Genomic DNA, 18,846 nt, shown 5'->3' with positions numbered 1-18,846 from the left:
AATCTCGCCCTGTAGCTGCCTCCAGCAGCCCCGTCGTCCATGCCGTGTGCCCCCCCAAAAAAATGTCTTGGGGTTGCCTCTCGCCTGTCCGACGACGGCCCGGTTGGCGCCGCTTCTCCTCTCCTGCCTGGGTCTCCCCCTTCATCGCCCTCCGGTAACTGACGGCCTCCTCCTCCGTTATCCTCCCCCAACCGAGGAGGACATCTACCAACGTTACCTCCGGCGTTTGCTCCTGGAAACGCTGCTTGGTCCTGTTTTGTGTGGGATCTTCTGTCACGATCGTCGTAATGAGTGGACCAAGGCGCAGCGTGAAATGCGTACATCTTTTATTGAGTACTTTAACCAACAACAAAACAACAAAACGAAACGTGAAGTCCTCGGTCATAAACACAAACCTACACGGAACAAGATCCCACAAAACACAAGTGCACAACAGGCTGCCTAAGTATGGTTCCCAATCAGAGACAACAAGCAACAGCTGATTCACGTTGCCTCTGATTGAGAACCACCCCGGCCAACATAGAAACACATAACCTAGAACAGAACATAGAAAACGAAACATAGACACTACACAAAGAAACTAACACCCTGGCTCAACATACAAGAGTCCCCAGAGCCAGGGCGTGACACCGTCAAATCTTGGGTGAGAACCTCCTTCCCTCAGCCAGGGCATTGAAAATGGGTCGTGGATGGGTATTCCAGCATGACAATGACCCAAAACACACAGCCAAGGCAACAAAGGAGTGGCTGAAGAAGAAGCACATTAAGGTCCTGGAGTAGCCTAGCCAGTCTCCAGACCTTAATCCCATGGAAAATCTGTGGAGGGAGCTGAAGGTTCGAGTTGCCAAACGTCAGCCTCAAAACCTTAATGACTTGGAGAAGATCTGCAAAGAGGAGTGGAACAAAATCCCTCCTGAGATGTGTGCAAACCTGGTGGCCAACTACAAGAAACGTCTGACCTCTGTGATTGCCAACAAGGGTTTTGCCACCAAGTACTAAGTCATGTTTTGCAGAGGGGTCAAATACTTATTTCCCTCATTAAAATGCAAATCAATTTATAACATTTTTGACATACGTTTTTCTGGATTTTTGTTGTTGTTATTCTGTCTCTCACTGTTCAAATAAACCTACCATTAAAATTATAGACTGATCATGTCTTTGTCAGTGGGCAAACTTACAAAATCAGCAGGGGATCAAATACTTATTTCCCTCACTGTACCTACATTTACATTTACATTTACATTTTAGTCATTTAGCAGACGCTCTTATCCAGAGCGACTTACAGGAGCAATTAGGGTTAAGTGCCTTGCTCAAGGGCACATTAACGTCATTTAGCAGACGCTCTTAGCCAGAGCGACTCACAAATTGGTGCGTTCACCCTATAGCCAGTGGGATAACCACTTTACAATTTTGGGGGGGGGGGGGGGGGTTAGAAGGATTACTTTATCCTATCCCAGGTATTCCTTAAAGAGGTGGGGTTTCAAATGTCTCCGGAAGGTGGTGAGTGACTCCGCTGTCCTGGCGTCGTGAGGGAGCTTGTTCCACCATTGGGGTGCCAGAGCAGCGAACAGTTTTGACTGGGCTGAGCGGGAGCTATGCTTCCGCAGAGGAAGGGGAGCCAGCAGGCCAGAGGTGGATGAACGCAATGCCCTCGTTTGGGTGTAGGGACTGATCAGAGCCTGAAGGTACAGAGGTGCCGTTCCCCTCACTGCTCCATAGGCAAGCACCATGGTCTTGTAGCGGATGCGAGCTTCAACTGGAAGCCAGTGGAGTGTGCGGAGGAGGGGGGTGACGTGAGAGAACTTGGGAAGGTTGAACACCAGACGGGCTGCGGCATTCTGGATGAGTTGTAGGGGTTTAATGGCACAGGCAGGGAGGCCAGCCAACAGCGAGTTGCAGTAGTCCAGACGGGAGATGACAAGTGCCTGGATTAGGACCTGTGCCGCTTCCTGTGTAAGGCAGGGTCGTACTCTCCGAATGTTGTAGAGCATGAACCTGCAGGAGCGGGTCACCGCCTTGATGTTGGCGGAGAACGACAGGGTGTTGTCCAGGGTCACGCCTAGGCTCTTCGCACTCTGGGAGGAGGACACAGCGGAGTTGTCAACCGTGATGGCGAGATCATGGAACGGGCAGTCCTTCCCCGGGAGGAAGAGCAGCTCCGTCTTGCCAGGGTTCAGCTTGAGGTGGTGATCCGTCATCCATACTGATATGTCTGCCAGACATGCAGAGATGCGATTCGCCACCTGGTTATCAGAAGGGGGAAAGGAGAAGATTAGTTGTGTATCGTCAGCGTAGCAATGATAGGAAAGGCCATGTGAGGATATGACAGAGCCAAGTGACTTGGTGTATAGGGAGAAAAGGAGAGGGCCTAGAACTGAGCCCTGGGGGACACCAGTGGTGAGAGCACGTGGTGCGGAGACAGCTTCTCGCCACGCCACTTGGTAGGAGCGACCGGTCAGGTAGGACGCAATCCAGGAGTGAGCCGCGCCGGAGATGCCCAGCTCGGAGAGGGTGGAGAGGAGGATCTGATGGTTCACAGTATCAAAGGCAGCAGACAGGTCTAGAAGGACAAGAGCAGAGGAGAGAGAGTTAGCTTTAGCAGTGCGGAGAGCCTCCGTGACACAGAGAAGAGCAGTCTCAGTTGAATGACCAGTCCTGAAACCTGATTGGTTTGGATCAAGAAGGTCATTCTGAGAGAGATAGCAAGAGAGTTGGCTAAAGACGGCACGCTCAATAGTTTTGGAAAGAAAAGAAAGAAGGGATACTGGTCTGTAGTTGTTGACATCAGTGGGGTCGAGTGTTGGTTTTTTGAGAAGGGGAGCAACTCTCGCTCTCTTGAAGACGGAAGGGACATGGCCAGTGGTCAAGGATGAGTTGATCAGCGAGGTGAGGTAGGGGAGAAGGTCACCGGAGATGGTCTGGAGAAGGGAGGAGGGGATGGGGTCAAGCGGGCAGGTTGTTGGGCGGCCTGCAGTCACAAGTCGCAGGATTTTATCTGGAGAGAGAGGGGAGAAAGAAGTCAAAGCATAGGGTAGGGCAGTGTGAGCAGGACCAGCAGTGTCATTAGACTTAACAAACGAGGATCGGATGTCGTCAACCTTCTTTTCAAAGTGGTTGACGAAGTCATCCACAGAGAGAGAGGAGGGGGGGGGGGGGGGGGGGAGGATTCAGGAGGGAGGAAAATGTGGCAAAGAGCTTCCTAGGGTTAGAGGCAGATGCTTGGAATTTAGAGTGGTAGAAGGTGGCCTTAGCAGCAGAAACAGATGAAGAAAATGTAGAGAGGAGGGAGTGAAAAGATGCCAGGTCGGCAGGGAGTTTAGTTTTCTTCCATTTCCGCTCCGCTGCCCGGAGCTCTGTTCTGTGAGCTCGCAATGAGTCATCAAGCCACGGAGCTGGAGGGGAGGACCGAGCCGGCCGGGAGGATAGGGGACACAGAGAGTCAAAGGATGCAGAAAGGGAGGAGAGGAGGGTTGAGGAGGCAGAATCAGGAGATTGGAGGGAGAAGGATTGAGCAGAGGGAAGAGATGATAGGATGGAATACTGTATACATACATACATACTGTATATATACACATACATACAGTGAGGGAAAACATTATTTGATCCCCTGCTGATTTTGTAGGTTTGCCCACTGACAAAGAAATGATCAGTCTATAATTTTAAAGGTAGGTTTATTTGAACAGTGAGAGACAGAATAACAACAAAAAAATCCAGAAAAACGCATGTCAAAAATGTTATAAATTGATTTGCATTTTAATGAGGGAAATAAGTATTTGACCCCCTCTCAATCAGAAAGATTTCTGGCTCCCAGGTGTCTTTTATACAGGTAACGAGCTGAGATTAGGAGCACACTCTTAAAAGGGAGTGCTCCTAATCTCAGCTTGTTACCTGTATAAAAGACACCTGTCCACAGAAGCAATCAATCAATCAGATTCCAAACTCTCCACCATGGCCAAGACCAAAGAGGATGTCAGGGACAAGATTGTAGACCTACACAACGCTGGAATGGGCTACAAGACCATCGCCAAGCAGCTTGGTGAGAAGGTGACAACAGTTGGTGTGATTATTCGCAAATGGAAGAAACACAAAATAACTGTCAATCTCCCTCGGCCTGGGGCTCCATGCAAGATCTCACCTCGTGGAGTTGCAATGATCATGAGAACGGTGTAGAATCAGCCCAGAACTACACGGGAGGATCTTGTCAATGATCTCAAGGCAGCTGGGACCATAGTCACCAAGAAAACAATTGGTAACACACTACGCCGTGAAGGACTGAAATCCTGCAGCGCCCGCAAGGTCCCCCTGCTCAAGAAAGCACATATACAGGGCCGTCTGAAGTTTGCCAATGAACATCTGAATGATTCAGAGGAGAACTGGGTGAAAGTGTTGTGGTCAGATGAGACCAAAATGGAGGTCTTTGGCATCAACTCAACTTGCCGTGTTTGGAGGAGGAGGAATGCTGCCTATGACCCCAAGAACACCATCCCCACCGTCAAACATGGAGGTGGAAAAATTATGCTTTGGGGGTGTTTTTCTGCTAAGGGGACAGGACAACTTCACAGCATTAAAGGGATGATGGACGGGGCCATGTACCGTCAAATCTTGGGTGAGAACCTCCTTCCCTCAGCCAGGGCATTGAAAATGGGTCGTGGATGGGTATTCCAGCATGACAATGACCCAAAACACACGGCCAAGGCAACAAAGGAGTGGCTCAAGAAGAAGCACATTAAGGTCCTGGAGTGGCCTAGCCAGTCTCCAGACCTTAATCCCATAGAAAATCTGTGGAGGGAGCTGAAGGTTCGAGTTGCCAAACGTCAGCCTCGAAACCTTAATGACTTGGAGAAGATCTGCAAAGAGGAGTGGGACAAAATCCCTCCTGAGATGTGTGCAAACCTGGTGGCCAACTACAAGAAACGTCTGACCTCTGTGATTGCCAACAAGGGTTTTGCCACCAAGTACTAAGTCATGTTTTGCAGAGGGGTCAAATACTTATTTCCCTCATTCAAATGCAAATCAATTTATAACATTTTTGACATGCGTTTTTCTGGATTTTGTTGTTGTTATTCTGTCTCTCACTGTTCAAATAAACCTACCATTAAAATTATAGACTGATCATGTCTTTGTCAGTGGGCAAACGTACAAAATCAGCAGGGGATCAAATACTTTTTTCCCTCACTGTACATAACATATACACTGTACATAACACAGTACATAACATATACAGATAAATAAATAGAGAAAAATGAAACAGAAGGCATTTGAACCCAGTCTGGCACCAAGAGAAGATTCATGTGGGAGACAAGCCTATACACAATCTGTATACACACGTACCATTTACCACATAGACGCTAAATATCTTTATAATTTAATTATAGGTAGCCCTTTTTCTTTTATTCCAGGCTTTATCTAAATATTCCGTAAACGGAAATACACAATGGACAATTTTTTTTATTTCAGTTTCTCCTCATCGCTCAGACACATAATGCCAGAGTAAATCCGGTGTGCTTTCTAGAATAAGAGCAAGCGTATATCGTGGTAGAAAGGGCAGTAGAGGATAAAATGAGTTTCATTCTCTATTTCTTTGAGGTCACAATAGTTACATAGTCTTTCCTCTTCCATTTCACCACAATACCGACCTGTTTCAATACGCAGAGGCAATATCCCTGATCTTACCTGTGCACATAGCGATCTCTTGCTTTTAGGTCGGTTGTACATAATATATCTCTCACACACAAATTCGCCCTTAATCAAACAAAATGTTCTCAATTTGGGTTTATGATTAATCTCCTCCACCCATTCTTTTTCATATTGCATCAACAGTTCTTTGCAAACACTTAGTAAACTGGCCCTTGATTCCTACAGTATGTTGGTCTCTGTTGAACTACACAGTTCACCTCTGTCTCACCTCGATCCTACCACTGTACCTGATGACACAGCACATGTTAACACTGACCTTGTTGCCCTAATCACAAGAAGATATACTGAACAAAAATATAAACGCAACATGCAACAATTTAAAAGATTTTACTGAGTTACAGTTCATATAAGGAAATCATTCAATTGAAATACATTCATTAGACCCTAATCTATGGATTTCACTACTGGGAATACAGATATGCATCTGTTGGTCACAGATACCTTAAAAAAAAGGAAGGGGCATGGATCAGAAAACCAGTCAGTATCTGGTGTGACCACCATTTGCCTCATGCTGCGCGACACATCTCCTTCGCATAGAGTTGAACAGACTGTTGATTGTGGCCTGTGGAATGTTGTCCCACTCCTCTTCAATGGCTGTGCAAAGTTGCTGGATATTGTCGGGAACTGGAACACGCTGTCGTGCACGTTGGTCAAGAGCATCCCAAACATGCTCAATGGGTGACCTGTCTGGTGAGTATGCAGAACTGGGACATTTTCAGCTTCCAGGAATTGTGTACAGATCCTTGCAACATGAGGCCGTGCATTATCATGCTGAAACATGAGGTGATGGCGGTGGGTGAATGGCACGATAATGGGCCTCAGGATCTCGTCACGGTATCTCTGTGCATTCAAATTGGCATTGATAAAATGCAATTGTGTTCATTGTCTGTAGCTTATGCCTAACCATACCATAACCCCACCGCCACCATTTATTGTCCCCAGCACAAGGTGCACCTGTGTAATGATCATGATGTTTAATCAGCTTCTTGATATGCCACACCTGTCAGGTGGATGGATTATATTGGCTAAGGAGAAATGCTCACTAACAGGGATGTAAACAAATGTGCACACCAAATTTGAGAGAAATACGTTTTTTTGTGCATATGGAAATTTTCTGGGATCTTTTATTTCAGCTCATGAAACATGGGACCAACACTTTACATGTTGCGTTTATATTTTTGTTCAGTGTAGTTTCCCCCATTCACCATCTTCCCTCAGAGCACAGGACAGGTCATATGCCTGAGTGCTTCAGATCTATTTCCAGATGATATGACACTGCTGTTGCCTTGGTAAACGGTGTGTATTACCACCAACAACGACTTCACGGTCCTCTCACGGTCATGACCTCATCAAGCTAAGCCCAGCGGTTGCGGTTGGGTCGACAGGGTGGTGTTCCATACCGATGGGCGATCTATTAATAGAGTCTGGTTATTGATCCATTGACCGTTGGAGTCAGAGCTCGCTGCAACTTCCTGCCAAAGCAAGGGAAGCCGTTACAGACGTAGGGATGTGACCTGTCAACTGATAGAGAGAGGCAGAGAGGGAGAAATTATTCCCCTGGGTTAAAAGGAGTTTATAGATAGTTGATCTGATGGAAAGGTCAAATAGTGTGTATTATGTACAAGTACACCCGATCGGATAACTTTGTTTGCAGATTCTGTGACATTCTATTTCAGTTCAGGGTTGTGTCTAAAAGCATACTGTACAATACTGTAAACATAAGATTTATGGTTTGACTGAAACTTCAGCGTGCTTTTAGTGTTTATTTAATAAAGTATGATATGTTTGTTTGGAGTGAACGTTGGTTGTGCCTTTTGTGCACAATGACTCTAATAGCATTCAGTAGCATTACAAGCCAGTGAAATTGGTATTTGTCCACTGTGACAGTATAACCACACCACGTCCTGTAATGTAATGTGTTCTCTGTGTCTCTATCCCAGGGTGCCTACCGGATATTCACCAACAGTACCTGTCTGAAGCACATGATCCTTAAGGTCCGGCGGGACGCACGCAACTTTGAGCGCTACCAGCACAACAGGGATCTGGTGATTTTCCTCAACAAGTTTGCCGACACACAACTAGAGCTGCCCCGAGGCTGGGAGATCAAAACAGACCCACAGGGCAAGGTAAAGGTCTGCTCACTTATCCAAAATACATATATGCACTTATAGTTAGGTTGTAGTTAAAATTGAGAGGTGGAGCTTAGTCCTGAAATGACAAATGATGAAATTAAGAATTCTGAGAGATTCTGATTATTCCATAATTGATGTCAATAAGAAGCTTGAGTTATCTGAAGTCAGGATTCCACCTATAATGTCTAGCCACAGTGGAAAGATACTTGAGCCATGGTGCAATATAATGAAACTTTAGGTACCATGGTTGAAGGTTTCCCCTTGATACTTCATCTTAAGTCCTGTGCATGTAAATCTCTGTTTGACATTGTTTTCCTCCTCTTTCCAGTCGTTTTTCGTGGACCACAACAGCCGGGCAACAACCTTCATTGACCCCAGGATCCCCTTACAGAACGGCCGTCTGCCCAACCACCTAACCCACAGGCAGCACCTGCAGAGACTACGCAGCTACAGTGCAGGAGAGGTGAGAGAATCCTCTTGGGATGGAATTGAATTGTCTTTTTGTCATTACTAATGGAGTCAATAGTACACTCATCTAATGTCTTCTATGAGCTGATGATTAAGATTATGACGATGATCATCATAATGATGATGATCTTTGTGGTGTTTGTCCCAGGCATCTGATGTGTCCCGGAGTCGAGTAGCTTCCCTGATTCACAGACCTGGGAACAGCCTGGTGGCCACCATACGCAGCCAGTACCACCCCGACTCCACACTGTTAGGTGCACCATGTAAGTACTGCAGCAGAGTCATAGTCACACATATTTTGTCTATTTATTTTTTGGCATTTAGCAGACTTTCATCCAGATGATCTTGATAACATGCATACCGGTATTCAGTGTAGGTGGTCCATGCAAGAATCCAACCCTCCTACCAACTGATCCACCCCAAGCGTTTCTAGTGAGGGCCAAACCAGAAGCATACAGCTTGTCTCAATGGAGAGTCTCTCTGCTTATGACAATGATTGCGTGACTCCATCTCGTCCCCTGAGAGACTCCGCCTTTTACTCTCTGTCCTAATTACCCTGAAAACTGTTCCTGAATCAGCCAGGCCACAGACACAGCTCTAGCCACCACGGCTGGCGTGGCGCTCAAAGACACGCTGGCTTGCCACAGGAATTTCCATTCCTCCTCATTCCCCTCATATAAGTCTATGGTTCCCCCTCATCCTCCCGCCTCTGTAGCGTCTTGACTGGTGCGGTTGAGCCGCACAGCGCTAGCTGTAATTACAAAGCCCAGAGTGCCACAGAATGCCTCTCCTCTCCTCAGCCATGTCAGGACTAGGGCAGAGTGATGGGCGGTTTTAATCTGACAGCCGTCTTCCATCGGCAATGGGTTTCAATGGGGTAGTTGTGTTCACTTAGACATACAGTAAGTTATCCAGATATGTTTTGAGCGATGACAGCGTGACATTTTCTCGGAACATTTTCTTGTATGGAGGACGAGATGTGTGACCAGTCACTTGCCCGCACTCTTTCAGTTGGTGGATTTTAAATAACTAGCCACACTATAAAGTAACTGTTATCTTTTGAAGTTATCCGGACCCACAGAGTACTAACACAACATCCATCCATTTCTTATATTAGTTTGTATCTAATAAATATTTTCTTATTCTTTAAGAATAGATAGTATTCAACAAAATGATTAAAAAGGAATGCAAAGTATCATGGGAGAATATTAAAGCAAGATGTAACACTTTATTTTAGTCTTATTTTAGTGATTTGTGTGAATAGTAAAACCCGAAGGAAGTATCTCAGCACTATCACTCATACTGTAGCACTGGTCCAAGGCCTTACGTGCAGCTTGCTAATTCTGAACCTCAGCATCAGCAAGCTGCATGTAACACCCTGGACCAGAGCTAACTTCATCATCTCTTCTGTCTCCTCAGTTTCTCTGTCTGATGAAGGCCATTTGACAGAAATGTCACTTTGTTTTAATAATCATTTTGTTAACTGTATTATTTTACTGGAGATACTGTTGCGCCTCACCTTCCTGCCCTCTGTCCAGGTTGATGTTTATTGTCATGAATCTTGCCCTGGAGGCAGAACTGAACGGTTTCCACTAAGTGGGCCAACTGCAAAGTAAATGGTCTATATCGTAAAAAATGTATGAAAACAAAAATGAGTTATTTGATCAGGGTTTAAGTATTTACGGTTAGGGTTAGCAGTGTGGTTAAGGATTAAGGTCAGGGTTAAGGTCAGGGTTAAGTTTAAAATCAGGTTGTCAAAACTGTTCGCTGCTCTGGCACCCCAATGGTGGAACAAGCTCCCTCACGACGCCAGGACAGCGGAGTCACTCACCACCTTCCGGAGACATTTGAAACCCCACCTCTTTAAGGAATACCTGGGATAGGATAAAGTAATCCTTCTACCCCCCCCCCCCCCCCCCCCCAAAAAAAAAAAAAACACATTGTAAAGTGGTTATCCCACTGGCTATAAGGTAAATGCACCAATTTGTAAGTCGCTCTGGATAAGAGCGTCTGCTAAATGACGTAAATGTAAATGTAAAATGACTTTGTGACTGTACCAGCTAGTGACCACTCTGCAGAGCTGCCTCCAGTACATGAGTCATCCCAGTAAATGCCAACCTTCCCCTCTGTCTCTCCATCACCACAGCTTACAATGACAAGATAGTGGCATTCCTTCGCCAGCCAAACATCTTTGAGATGCTTCAAGAGCGCCAGCCGAGCCTGGCCAGGAACCATGTACTAAGGTGATCCTCTATATACCTCTATATATTGTATTTTTTGCCAGACTTATTATTGCTTTATGAATTGTTTCATGAGTTTGTATTTATTCCATTTTGCGTTTACGTTCTGAACAAATAAGTTCAGTAATAACCTTTTATATCACCTTTTATCACCTATGACTTGGTTATACATTATTTGTGAAGTATTTATTTAGTTTTTATGAAGACTTTATGAATGCCCTATAAAGCCTTTATGTTGTAGATCATTTTAAGTGTGACTACAAGGGATCCAGTTTCCTGTGTGAGGGTGAAGTTCTTTATATTAACAGAGTCAGTGTGAACAGGCAGGGTCTCATAATTGGAGGGCAGTACAGTGCGTTTTTGTTTAAAGGCAATTATCTCAGAATCATATTTTTGCCGATAGAACCTGTTAATTCTAAGGTCACAATTTGGCTGAATGTTTGACTGCTCTCACTCTGTCAACCAATCAGGGAGAAGATCCACTACATCAAGACGGAAGGTTCACAGGGGGTGGAGAAGTTGTCTTGTGATGCTGACCTGGTCATTCTGCTGAGGTAGTGTTGTTTACCCTGTTGCTGTTGACACTAGACAGTTGTTTTGGCTGGTTCTGCGGGGCTCCGCTGGCCGGACGCTGGCTAGATTACAGTAAACCCAGAGCATCTAGTCCCACGGCTCATTCACTGTCTGTCTCACAGCCAATCTGATTACATCCTTCACATGGGCACACTGTATTACTTTAGGCCTATATACCCATGCCCACAACCAGCAGCCAGCAGGCATAATGTGATTGGTTTATAGTCCACAGACCAGCCAGCAGCCGTAATTTGATTGGTTTATAGTCCACAGACTACATGATCTACATACAGTTTCTGTATAGAATGCAATGATAATCCCTTTAACGCTCTCTCTCCCTTTCCCTCTCTCTCCCTCCCTTTATCCCTCTCTATCTCTCTCCCCTGAAGTTTGTTTGAGGAGGAAATCATGTCCTATGTTCCACCCCACTCCTTCCACCCGGGGTACAGCTTCTCGCCCCGTTGCTCACCCGGATCCTCGCCACAAAACTCCCCAGGTGGGTCCTCCCTCACCTTTAACTTCACTGATCAGCCAATCAACTCTCATGCAGGCATGCTAACCAAGTACAGGGCTCTAGCCTCATGGGCCACCTCCAATCCAACCTAACTAAATACCCCAAACCATGTCTGAATAGGCATCATTTATTTAAGTGAGGGTAACCACTCGGACTGCACTACGGACCTAAGCCAATCAGGATCCTTAGAACCACATGAAATCATGTCATAACAAGTGCCACTTATGAATTAGTCCCATTAAGGGAAAGAACCAGTCACCTCTTGAACAATAGCTATTGCGAAGCCCAAGCACCACTCAATGCAAACCACAATATGTGATTTAAATGAGCAATAGGGTTGATGGTGTCAACATTCCATCCTCAGCCTTTACAAAGATAGCATACCCATAATTACACTGGCAATGAAATATCAGTGAGACCATACTGTGGGCTGCTAGCGCCAGTTATGAATTAATAATTACACTCTGAAATAGAATCCATTATAAACTGGGTGGTTCGAGCCCTGAATGCTGATTGGTTGACTGCCGTGGTATATCAGACTGTATACCATGTGTATGACAAAACATTTATTTTTACTGCTCTAATTACGTTGGTAACCATTTTATAATAGCAATAAGGCACCTTGGGGGTTTGTGGTATATGGCCATTATACCATGGCTAAGGCCTGTATCCAGGCACTCTGGTATGCGTCATGCATAAGAACAGCCCTTAGCTGTGGTATATTGACCATATACTACACCCCCTCTGGCCTTATTGCTTAAATATCACACCATAGAGCAAAACCTCTGTGATGTAATATGGTGAGGAGAGGAAGCCCAGTGGCCGGCAGTGGGAGAGGATGGAGCAAGATGGAACTGGGACAACATTCTGCTGATCTCAATACAGTTTTCTGTTCCCAAAACTGGAATCTGTTACGAACAGAGTGCACAAAGTTTTGTAGACGTGGAGCTTTGCTAAAGTTTTAAGAAAAACAATTTGTTTACAAGTAGTGCAAGGGCGAATTGAATTATTGCACACACTATTGGAAAAATGCAGATACATGCTAAAACGCGGCAATAGGATCTCGCAAACACGTCCTTGGCTCTGCTCACTATGCTTCATTTGCTCCCATTGAAAACGACACAGAAGAACTATACTGAACAAAAATATAAACGTAACATGTAAAGTGTTGGTCCCGTGTTTCATGAGCTGAAATAAAAGATCCCAGAAATGTTCCATATGCACAAAAAGCTTATTTCTCTAAAATGTCTGTGCACAAATTTGTTTACATCCCTGTTAGTGAGCATTTCTCCTTTGCCAATGTAATCCATCCACCTGACAGGTGTGGCATATCAAGAAGCTGATTAAACAGCATGATCATTACACAGGTGCACCTTGTGCTGGGGACAATAAAAGGCCACTAAAATATGCAGTTTTGTCACACAACATAATGCCACAGATGTCTCATGTTTTGAGGGAGCATGCAATTGGCATGCTGACTGCAGGAATGTCCACCAGAACTGCCGCCAGAGAATTGAATGTTCATTTCTCTACCATAAGCCACATCCAACGTCGTTTTAGAGAATTTGGCAGTATGTCCAACTGGCCTCACAACCGCAGACCACGTGTAACCACGCCAGCCCAGGACCTCCACATCCGGCTTCTTTACCTGCAGGATTGTCTGAGACCAGCCACCCAGACAGCTGATAAAACTGAGGAGTATTTATGTCTGTCATAAAGCCCTTGTGGGGAAAAACTAATTGTGATTGAGCGGGTGGGCCTGGATCCCAAGTGGGTGGGCCTATGTCCTTCCAGGCCCACCCATGCCTGCGCCCCTGCCCAGTCATGTGAAATCCATAGATTAGGGCCTAATGAATTTATTTCAATTGACTGATTTCCTTATATGAACTGTAACTCAGTCAAATCTTTGAAATTGTTGCATTTATATTCTTGTTCAGTATATCTTGGGTTAGTTATAAATATCTAGCAGCTAACATCCTCACACTACGATTACCACTCCCCATGAAAGGCCCTGCTGTGCTACATTAGAGCGTGGCCATGCAGCGTTAATGAGCTGATAGAGTCGTTAAGAGGCCATGATGAGGTGTCTGGGGTTCGTATTATTATTGATGAGAGCAGAGGAGCTATTAATGGATTAATGGGAGCAGGGCCACAGCGGGAGGGAGGCAAACCTGGATGGGAATGATGCTGCATTTTCTCTGCCTTTGATCTCTGTTGAGAGAAGAGAGAGTCGTTTTTTTGTACTGCTTTTTCAACAGAATATTGTACAAATGGCAGCAACATGCTGAATTGTGAATACAGCTTAAATTTGAATATTACAATTGGCAATACAAATTAAAATACAATAAACAGAATATTATGTTAATCATCAACCGGTCAGCAGGTGAACCATCGCTGTGACGGCGCTGCAACAGAAACACTCAGTCCTGCAGTGGATCAGTTCCATTTTAGTTGAGGAGCGGGTCTGGTGTAGGCTCACAGACGATCGCTGAAGTGGGAGGATACGGCGGTAGGGATCGGATTTAAAAAGTGATCTTGCGAAGGATCGAGATACTTTCCCTGCGAGTGTGTGTGAAGTGATGGTAGGCCCAGGTGCATGCATCTGAGTAGTACTTTTCTCCTCCCTTGCTCTGTTGAACTGAGGCTGGCTTCACTGGGGCTGGCTTCACTGGGGCTGGCTTCACTGGGGCTGGCTTCAAGTCAAGTCGAAAAATGAGTTGACTGATGGATCACAAATGTGCCAATGATGATATGAACTGCTCTTCTCTGGACTCTCTCGATGGTATCGGATTGTCCCTTGGTTATCCCTGCATGCCAAACTGGGGCAGCATATTCCACCGCTGGTCGGATGTACACTGTATATTAGGTGGTGAATACGGTCACCAGGTCCTCCTTAGGGATGTGGAAGTGCTTCAGGCGTCAGAACGTGACCAAAAGAAATACAACAACAAGGATCATTGGCTCGGCTACACTAGTGGGGAACGTTTTGAACTCTTAACAACTGCCCATAACTGCCTGTGTTTTTCACTGGGCCTTGAGGCTATATGAGCCCATGAATTATGTATGTGTAAGGTATTGATTGCAGTTGTATTAGCTTAGATTTAAGTTAGGGCTATCGCTCACTGTGTGTGTGTGTGTGTGTGTGTGTGTGTGTGTGTGTGTGTGTGTGTGTGTGTGTGTGTGTTGGCAGGCTTACAGAGGGCCCGAGCCCCGGCTCCATACCGCAGAGACTTTGAAGCCAAACTGCGCAACTTCTACAGGAAGCTGGAAGCTAAGGGCTATGGCCAGGGGCCAGGGAAGATCAAGTAAGTATGTGTGTGTGTATGACGCATGCTTGTACATGCTGATACCTGCCCCCTGGTGGTAATTATACGTCAAGGACTTACAGTAGATGTTGCAAGAAAGCAGAATCTACAGATAGAGATAGATACAGTAGATGATTCTCTACCATGTAGCATTTTGGATTATGTCAGCATTTCTATCTGCAATGTTCTGACTAGCTCCATAAGACCAAGTATGACAATGTGATGAGAGGAGATATGCAGTTTGCTAACCATTAAATTATTGTCCCAGACTGATCATCAGAAGAGACCACCTGTTGGAGGGCACCTTCAATCAGGTGATGGCCTACTCCCGCAAGGAGCTGCAGAGGAACAAGCTCTACATCACCTTCTTGGGAGAGGAGGGGTAAGCGCGTGTGTGCATGGACGCGGACGTGTGCGTGGAAGTGTGTGAACTCATTGCCATGTATTTTTAAAACTACATCCCCCATGTCCCCCGTCTCTAGGCTGGACTACAGCGGCCCCTCCAGGGAGTTCTTCTTCCTGTTGTCCCAAGAGCTATTCAACCCTTACTACGGCCTGTTTGAGTACTCAGCCAATGACACCTACACCGTCCAGATCAGCCCCATGTCTGCCTTCGTTGAGAACCATCTGGAATGGTGAGGACTGATACACCGGGAGAGCATATTATCATAACAATTACTTTTTTATCCAGGTATTCGATCAGGTGACCCATTGTCTGTGTTTACACTGGCAGCCCAATTCTGATATTTTGCCACTAATTGGTTATTGACCAATCAGATCAGATTTTTTGCCAATAATTGGGCAAAAGATCAGAATTGGGCTGCCTGTGTAAATGCAGCCATTGAGATATGAATCTCTTCTTCAAGGGAGGCTTAGCCAAGAGACTATTAATGAATAAAAATACAAATAAAACCAGATGTTTTACAGTTGGTTTCTGTGCATCTTTAACCAAGGAGGACCAAGGATTTTATGATCCCCATGCAACTGTTGTAGTTCATCAAATTGTATAGGGTTATTATCGCTCATTAGCATTTTATTGGTGGGACTAGGGGAGTCATGTAAAACCAAGCATTGTTTAACCTTCCCCTTGACACAAACATAATGACACTAGTAAACATGGTATGATGTATTTACCGTCTGTGTCAACCCTGAAGCAGTGGGGAATAGTACAAGGATTGTTGGTTTTCAACTTCGCAAATGACTTGTGTACTCAGGCAAATGACTACTGTAATAGCATAGACTGAAAAACTAAACAAATAGAGGAGAAACTGATTTAAGCTATGAAATGTAGCCAACACCCTGTGCTATTCTCTGTTTTACTCTTAGTGGAAATGCAGCCTTGTTAGCTCAGTTCATTTGTCACCGGAAATTAAGCTTCTTCATGGACACGAAATGGTTGCCATAGCATTCCAATTAGCCTGTCATTGGAGGCTAGACTTGAACCAATGAGGGTGAAGTTTATAGCTTGGCTGTTGGCACTCTGCCGAGTCATTAATTACCAGTCACACGTTGAAAGTAAATTAGTGTCAATTATACCATTAACCAACAACATCCATTATTCCTTGAGAATAGACCCTTTCCTGAACAGTTGATAGCGCTTTTCCACTGTTTTTACCTTTGGAAGACAAAGACAGGTTTATGCAGCTTGTCCTGTCCAAGACCATGGCCTGCCCCTCAATAGTCTAAAGTGGATTCCTCTCCTCGTCTCCCTTTCTTCCTAGGTTCCGTTTCAGTGGGCGTATTCTAGGCCTGGCCCTGATCCACCAGTATCTACTGGATGCCTTCTTCACACGGCCCTTCTACAAGGCCCTCCTCAGACTGTGAGTGCATTGACCACCCTTTTGCTTCCATCTACCCTAAACACACACACACACACACACACACACACACATACACCTGTACCATAATCTATCCTACACACTCTTACCTCTGTACCTCAATTACCCCGCTTCACCCTACACACACACACACACGTCTGCCTTGTGCCACAATCTACCCTACACACCCTACTCACAACTCTCCCTGTACAATGTTTCTGTACTAACATTGCATCATGCTACACGTCGACTAAAAGGAATCCTACTGTAACATCAGATCCATCAATCAGTCAACCAGTCAATGTGTGATGTTCCCACAGAGCCACAGACCTGAGTGATCTGGAGTATCTGGATGAGGAGTTCCATCAGAGTCTCCAGTGGATGAAGGAAAATGACATCACTGACATCCTGGACCTCACCTTCACCGTCAATGAGGAGGTCTTTGGCCAGGTCAGTCTCAGTTAGGAGTCAGTCTGTTAGGGGTCAGTCTCAGTTAGGGGTCAGTCAGAGGTAGGGGCTTTGACAGTCTCTGCTTAGCCTGACCTGTCACTTTTTAGTATGTAGTAACTTGGGGAAATTGAGTACTTTATCAATAAAGTATTATATTCTTCTGCCCAGGACAGAATTAAAAATGTGTTGGAAGTTTCACTTTAAAGTTTAATTTCGAAGTTAACATCTGCCCACCACACCAGAGTACATCTTTTGTTGGGAGGTCAAAGAATCAAAAGTTATTTTAGCCACAAAATGGTCCCCACGCCACACACCCTTCATAAATACAGTACTCTGACATAATTTCCTGTTTGCCATTTCTTGTGTCAGGTGACGGAGCGGGAGCTGAAGTCAGGCGGCTCCAACCTTCAGGTGACGGAGAAGAACAAGAAGGAGTACATTGAGCGCATGGCCAAGTGGAGGGTGGAGCGTGGGGTGGTGCAGCAGACTGAGGCCCTGGTCCGAGGCTTCTATGAGGTACAGCACAAACCTAGAACATCCCCCATGGCCCTTAACCCCTACTAACCCCTCAGTGTTTGCAGATCTGAAGGAATAGGATGGGTATTAACAATATGGCGGATCCTCCCCATTATCATGACGCTTACACCTATCCAGTTCCTTTCGATCTGTAAATTCCAAAGGAAGGTATGGCCCTAGAGGAAGTGTCAGAGACATTATTCCATCTCACCATTGCCAGGTGAATTCCATTCATTTGTGGAACAACAGGCAATCATCTATTGACTTCCCTAATCCCCACTCCAACTCTCCTCTGGCCCCAGGTGGTAGACTCTCGTCTGGTGTCGGTGTTTGACGCCAGAGAGCTGGAGCTGGTCATCGCAGGGACGGCTGAGATCGACCTCAACGACTGGAGGACCAACACAGAGTACAGAGGAGGTGAGAAAGTAAAGATCAATGCAGACATCTGAGTGCTTCTATTTCTGTTATGGGATAGTCTTCTTGTGAAGTGTCCTAGGGAAATTGTTTTTTTTCTAAAGTAAAAAAAGTACTATTGACTCTTAGAAAAAAAGGTGCTATCAAGAACCTAAAAGTGTTCTTCGGCTGTCCCCATAGGAGAGCCCTTTGAAGAAACCTTTTTGGTTCCAGGTAGAACCCTTTTGGTTCCAGGTAGAACCCTTTTCCCAGAGGGTTCTACATGGAACCCAAAAAGGTTTCTACCTGGAACCAAAAAGGGTTCTCCTATGGGCACAGCCGAAGAACCCTTTTAGAACTTTGATAGTACCTTTTTTTCTAAGAGTTCAAACTGAAACTGACAGTGCTGCAGACCCCACAGGCGAGGGAAGAAAGTAGGAATGTAAAAAGACTGACAGACCAAGTGATGGTCAAAAAGCTGTCAGTGACAGTCATGCTCTGTTTAATGTAAAACCTATATTTTTGGAAGCATAAATCAATGTGTCCCTTTCTGCATAACAAAGTACTAGTGTCCATATGTTCCAACTGACAGGCCTGCTAGAGTACAGTAATGACACAGAGCGGTCAACGCCAAGTAAAACATGCCTGAACATCCATCTCACGGCCTCATTAGCGCATATGCACCATGTCACCTGACATAAGAGAGTGTGCGTCTGTATCTGATTACGGCCACATCATGAG

General features: G+C 45.4%; 1 protein-coding gene across 1 annotated transcript in view; it reads left to right on the top strand.

The window, feature by feature from the left end:
* The window catches only part of LOC311150305 (E3 ubiquitin-protein ligase HECW1-like), a gene marked incomplete at both ends in the record, with an annotated part of 68,814 nt that overhangs the window by 46,454 nt on the left and 3,514 nt on the right, over positions 1-18,846 (top strand). Inside the window, 13 exons of the mRNA XM_084187708.1 lie at positions 7,638-7,823; positions 8,158-8,292; positions 8,446-8,560; positions 10,444-10,540; positions 11,008-11,091; positions 11,500-11,606; positions 14,815-14,929; positions 15,198-15,311; positions 15,412-15,564; positions 16,651-16,749; positions 17,067-17,196; positions 17,566-17,712; positions 18,015-18,129. Coding sequence (XP_084043834.1) covers positions 7,638-7,823; positions 8,158-8,292; positions 8,446-8,560; positions 10,444-10,540; positions 11,008-11,091; positions 11,500-11,606; positions 14,815-14,929; positions 15,198-15,311; positions 15,412-15,564; positions 16,651-16,749; positions 17,067-17,196; positions 17,566-17,712; positions 18,015-18,129 — 1,597 coding nt within the window. The remainder of the gene's footprint in view (positions 1-7,637; positions 7,824-8,157; positions 8,293-8,445; positions 8,561-10,443; positions 10,541-11,007; positions 11,092-11,499; positions 11,607-14,814; positions 14,930-15,197; positions 15,312-15,411; positions 15,565-16,650; positions 16,750-17,066; positions 17,197-17,565; positions 17,713-18,014; positions 18,130-18,846) is intronic.

The sequence above is a fragment of the Coregonus lavaretus genome (genome assembly GCF_964263955.1).
Source record: "Coregonus lavaretus genome assembly, chromosome: 2".
NCBI lineage: Eukaryota > Metazoa > Chordata > Actinopteri > Salmoniformes > Salmonidae > Coregonus > Coregonus lavaretus.
The sequence above is the reverse complement of the archived record's forward strand: the minus strand, read 5'-3'. Positions and strand labels throughout refer to the sequence as shown.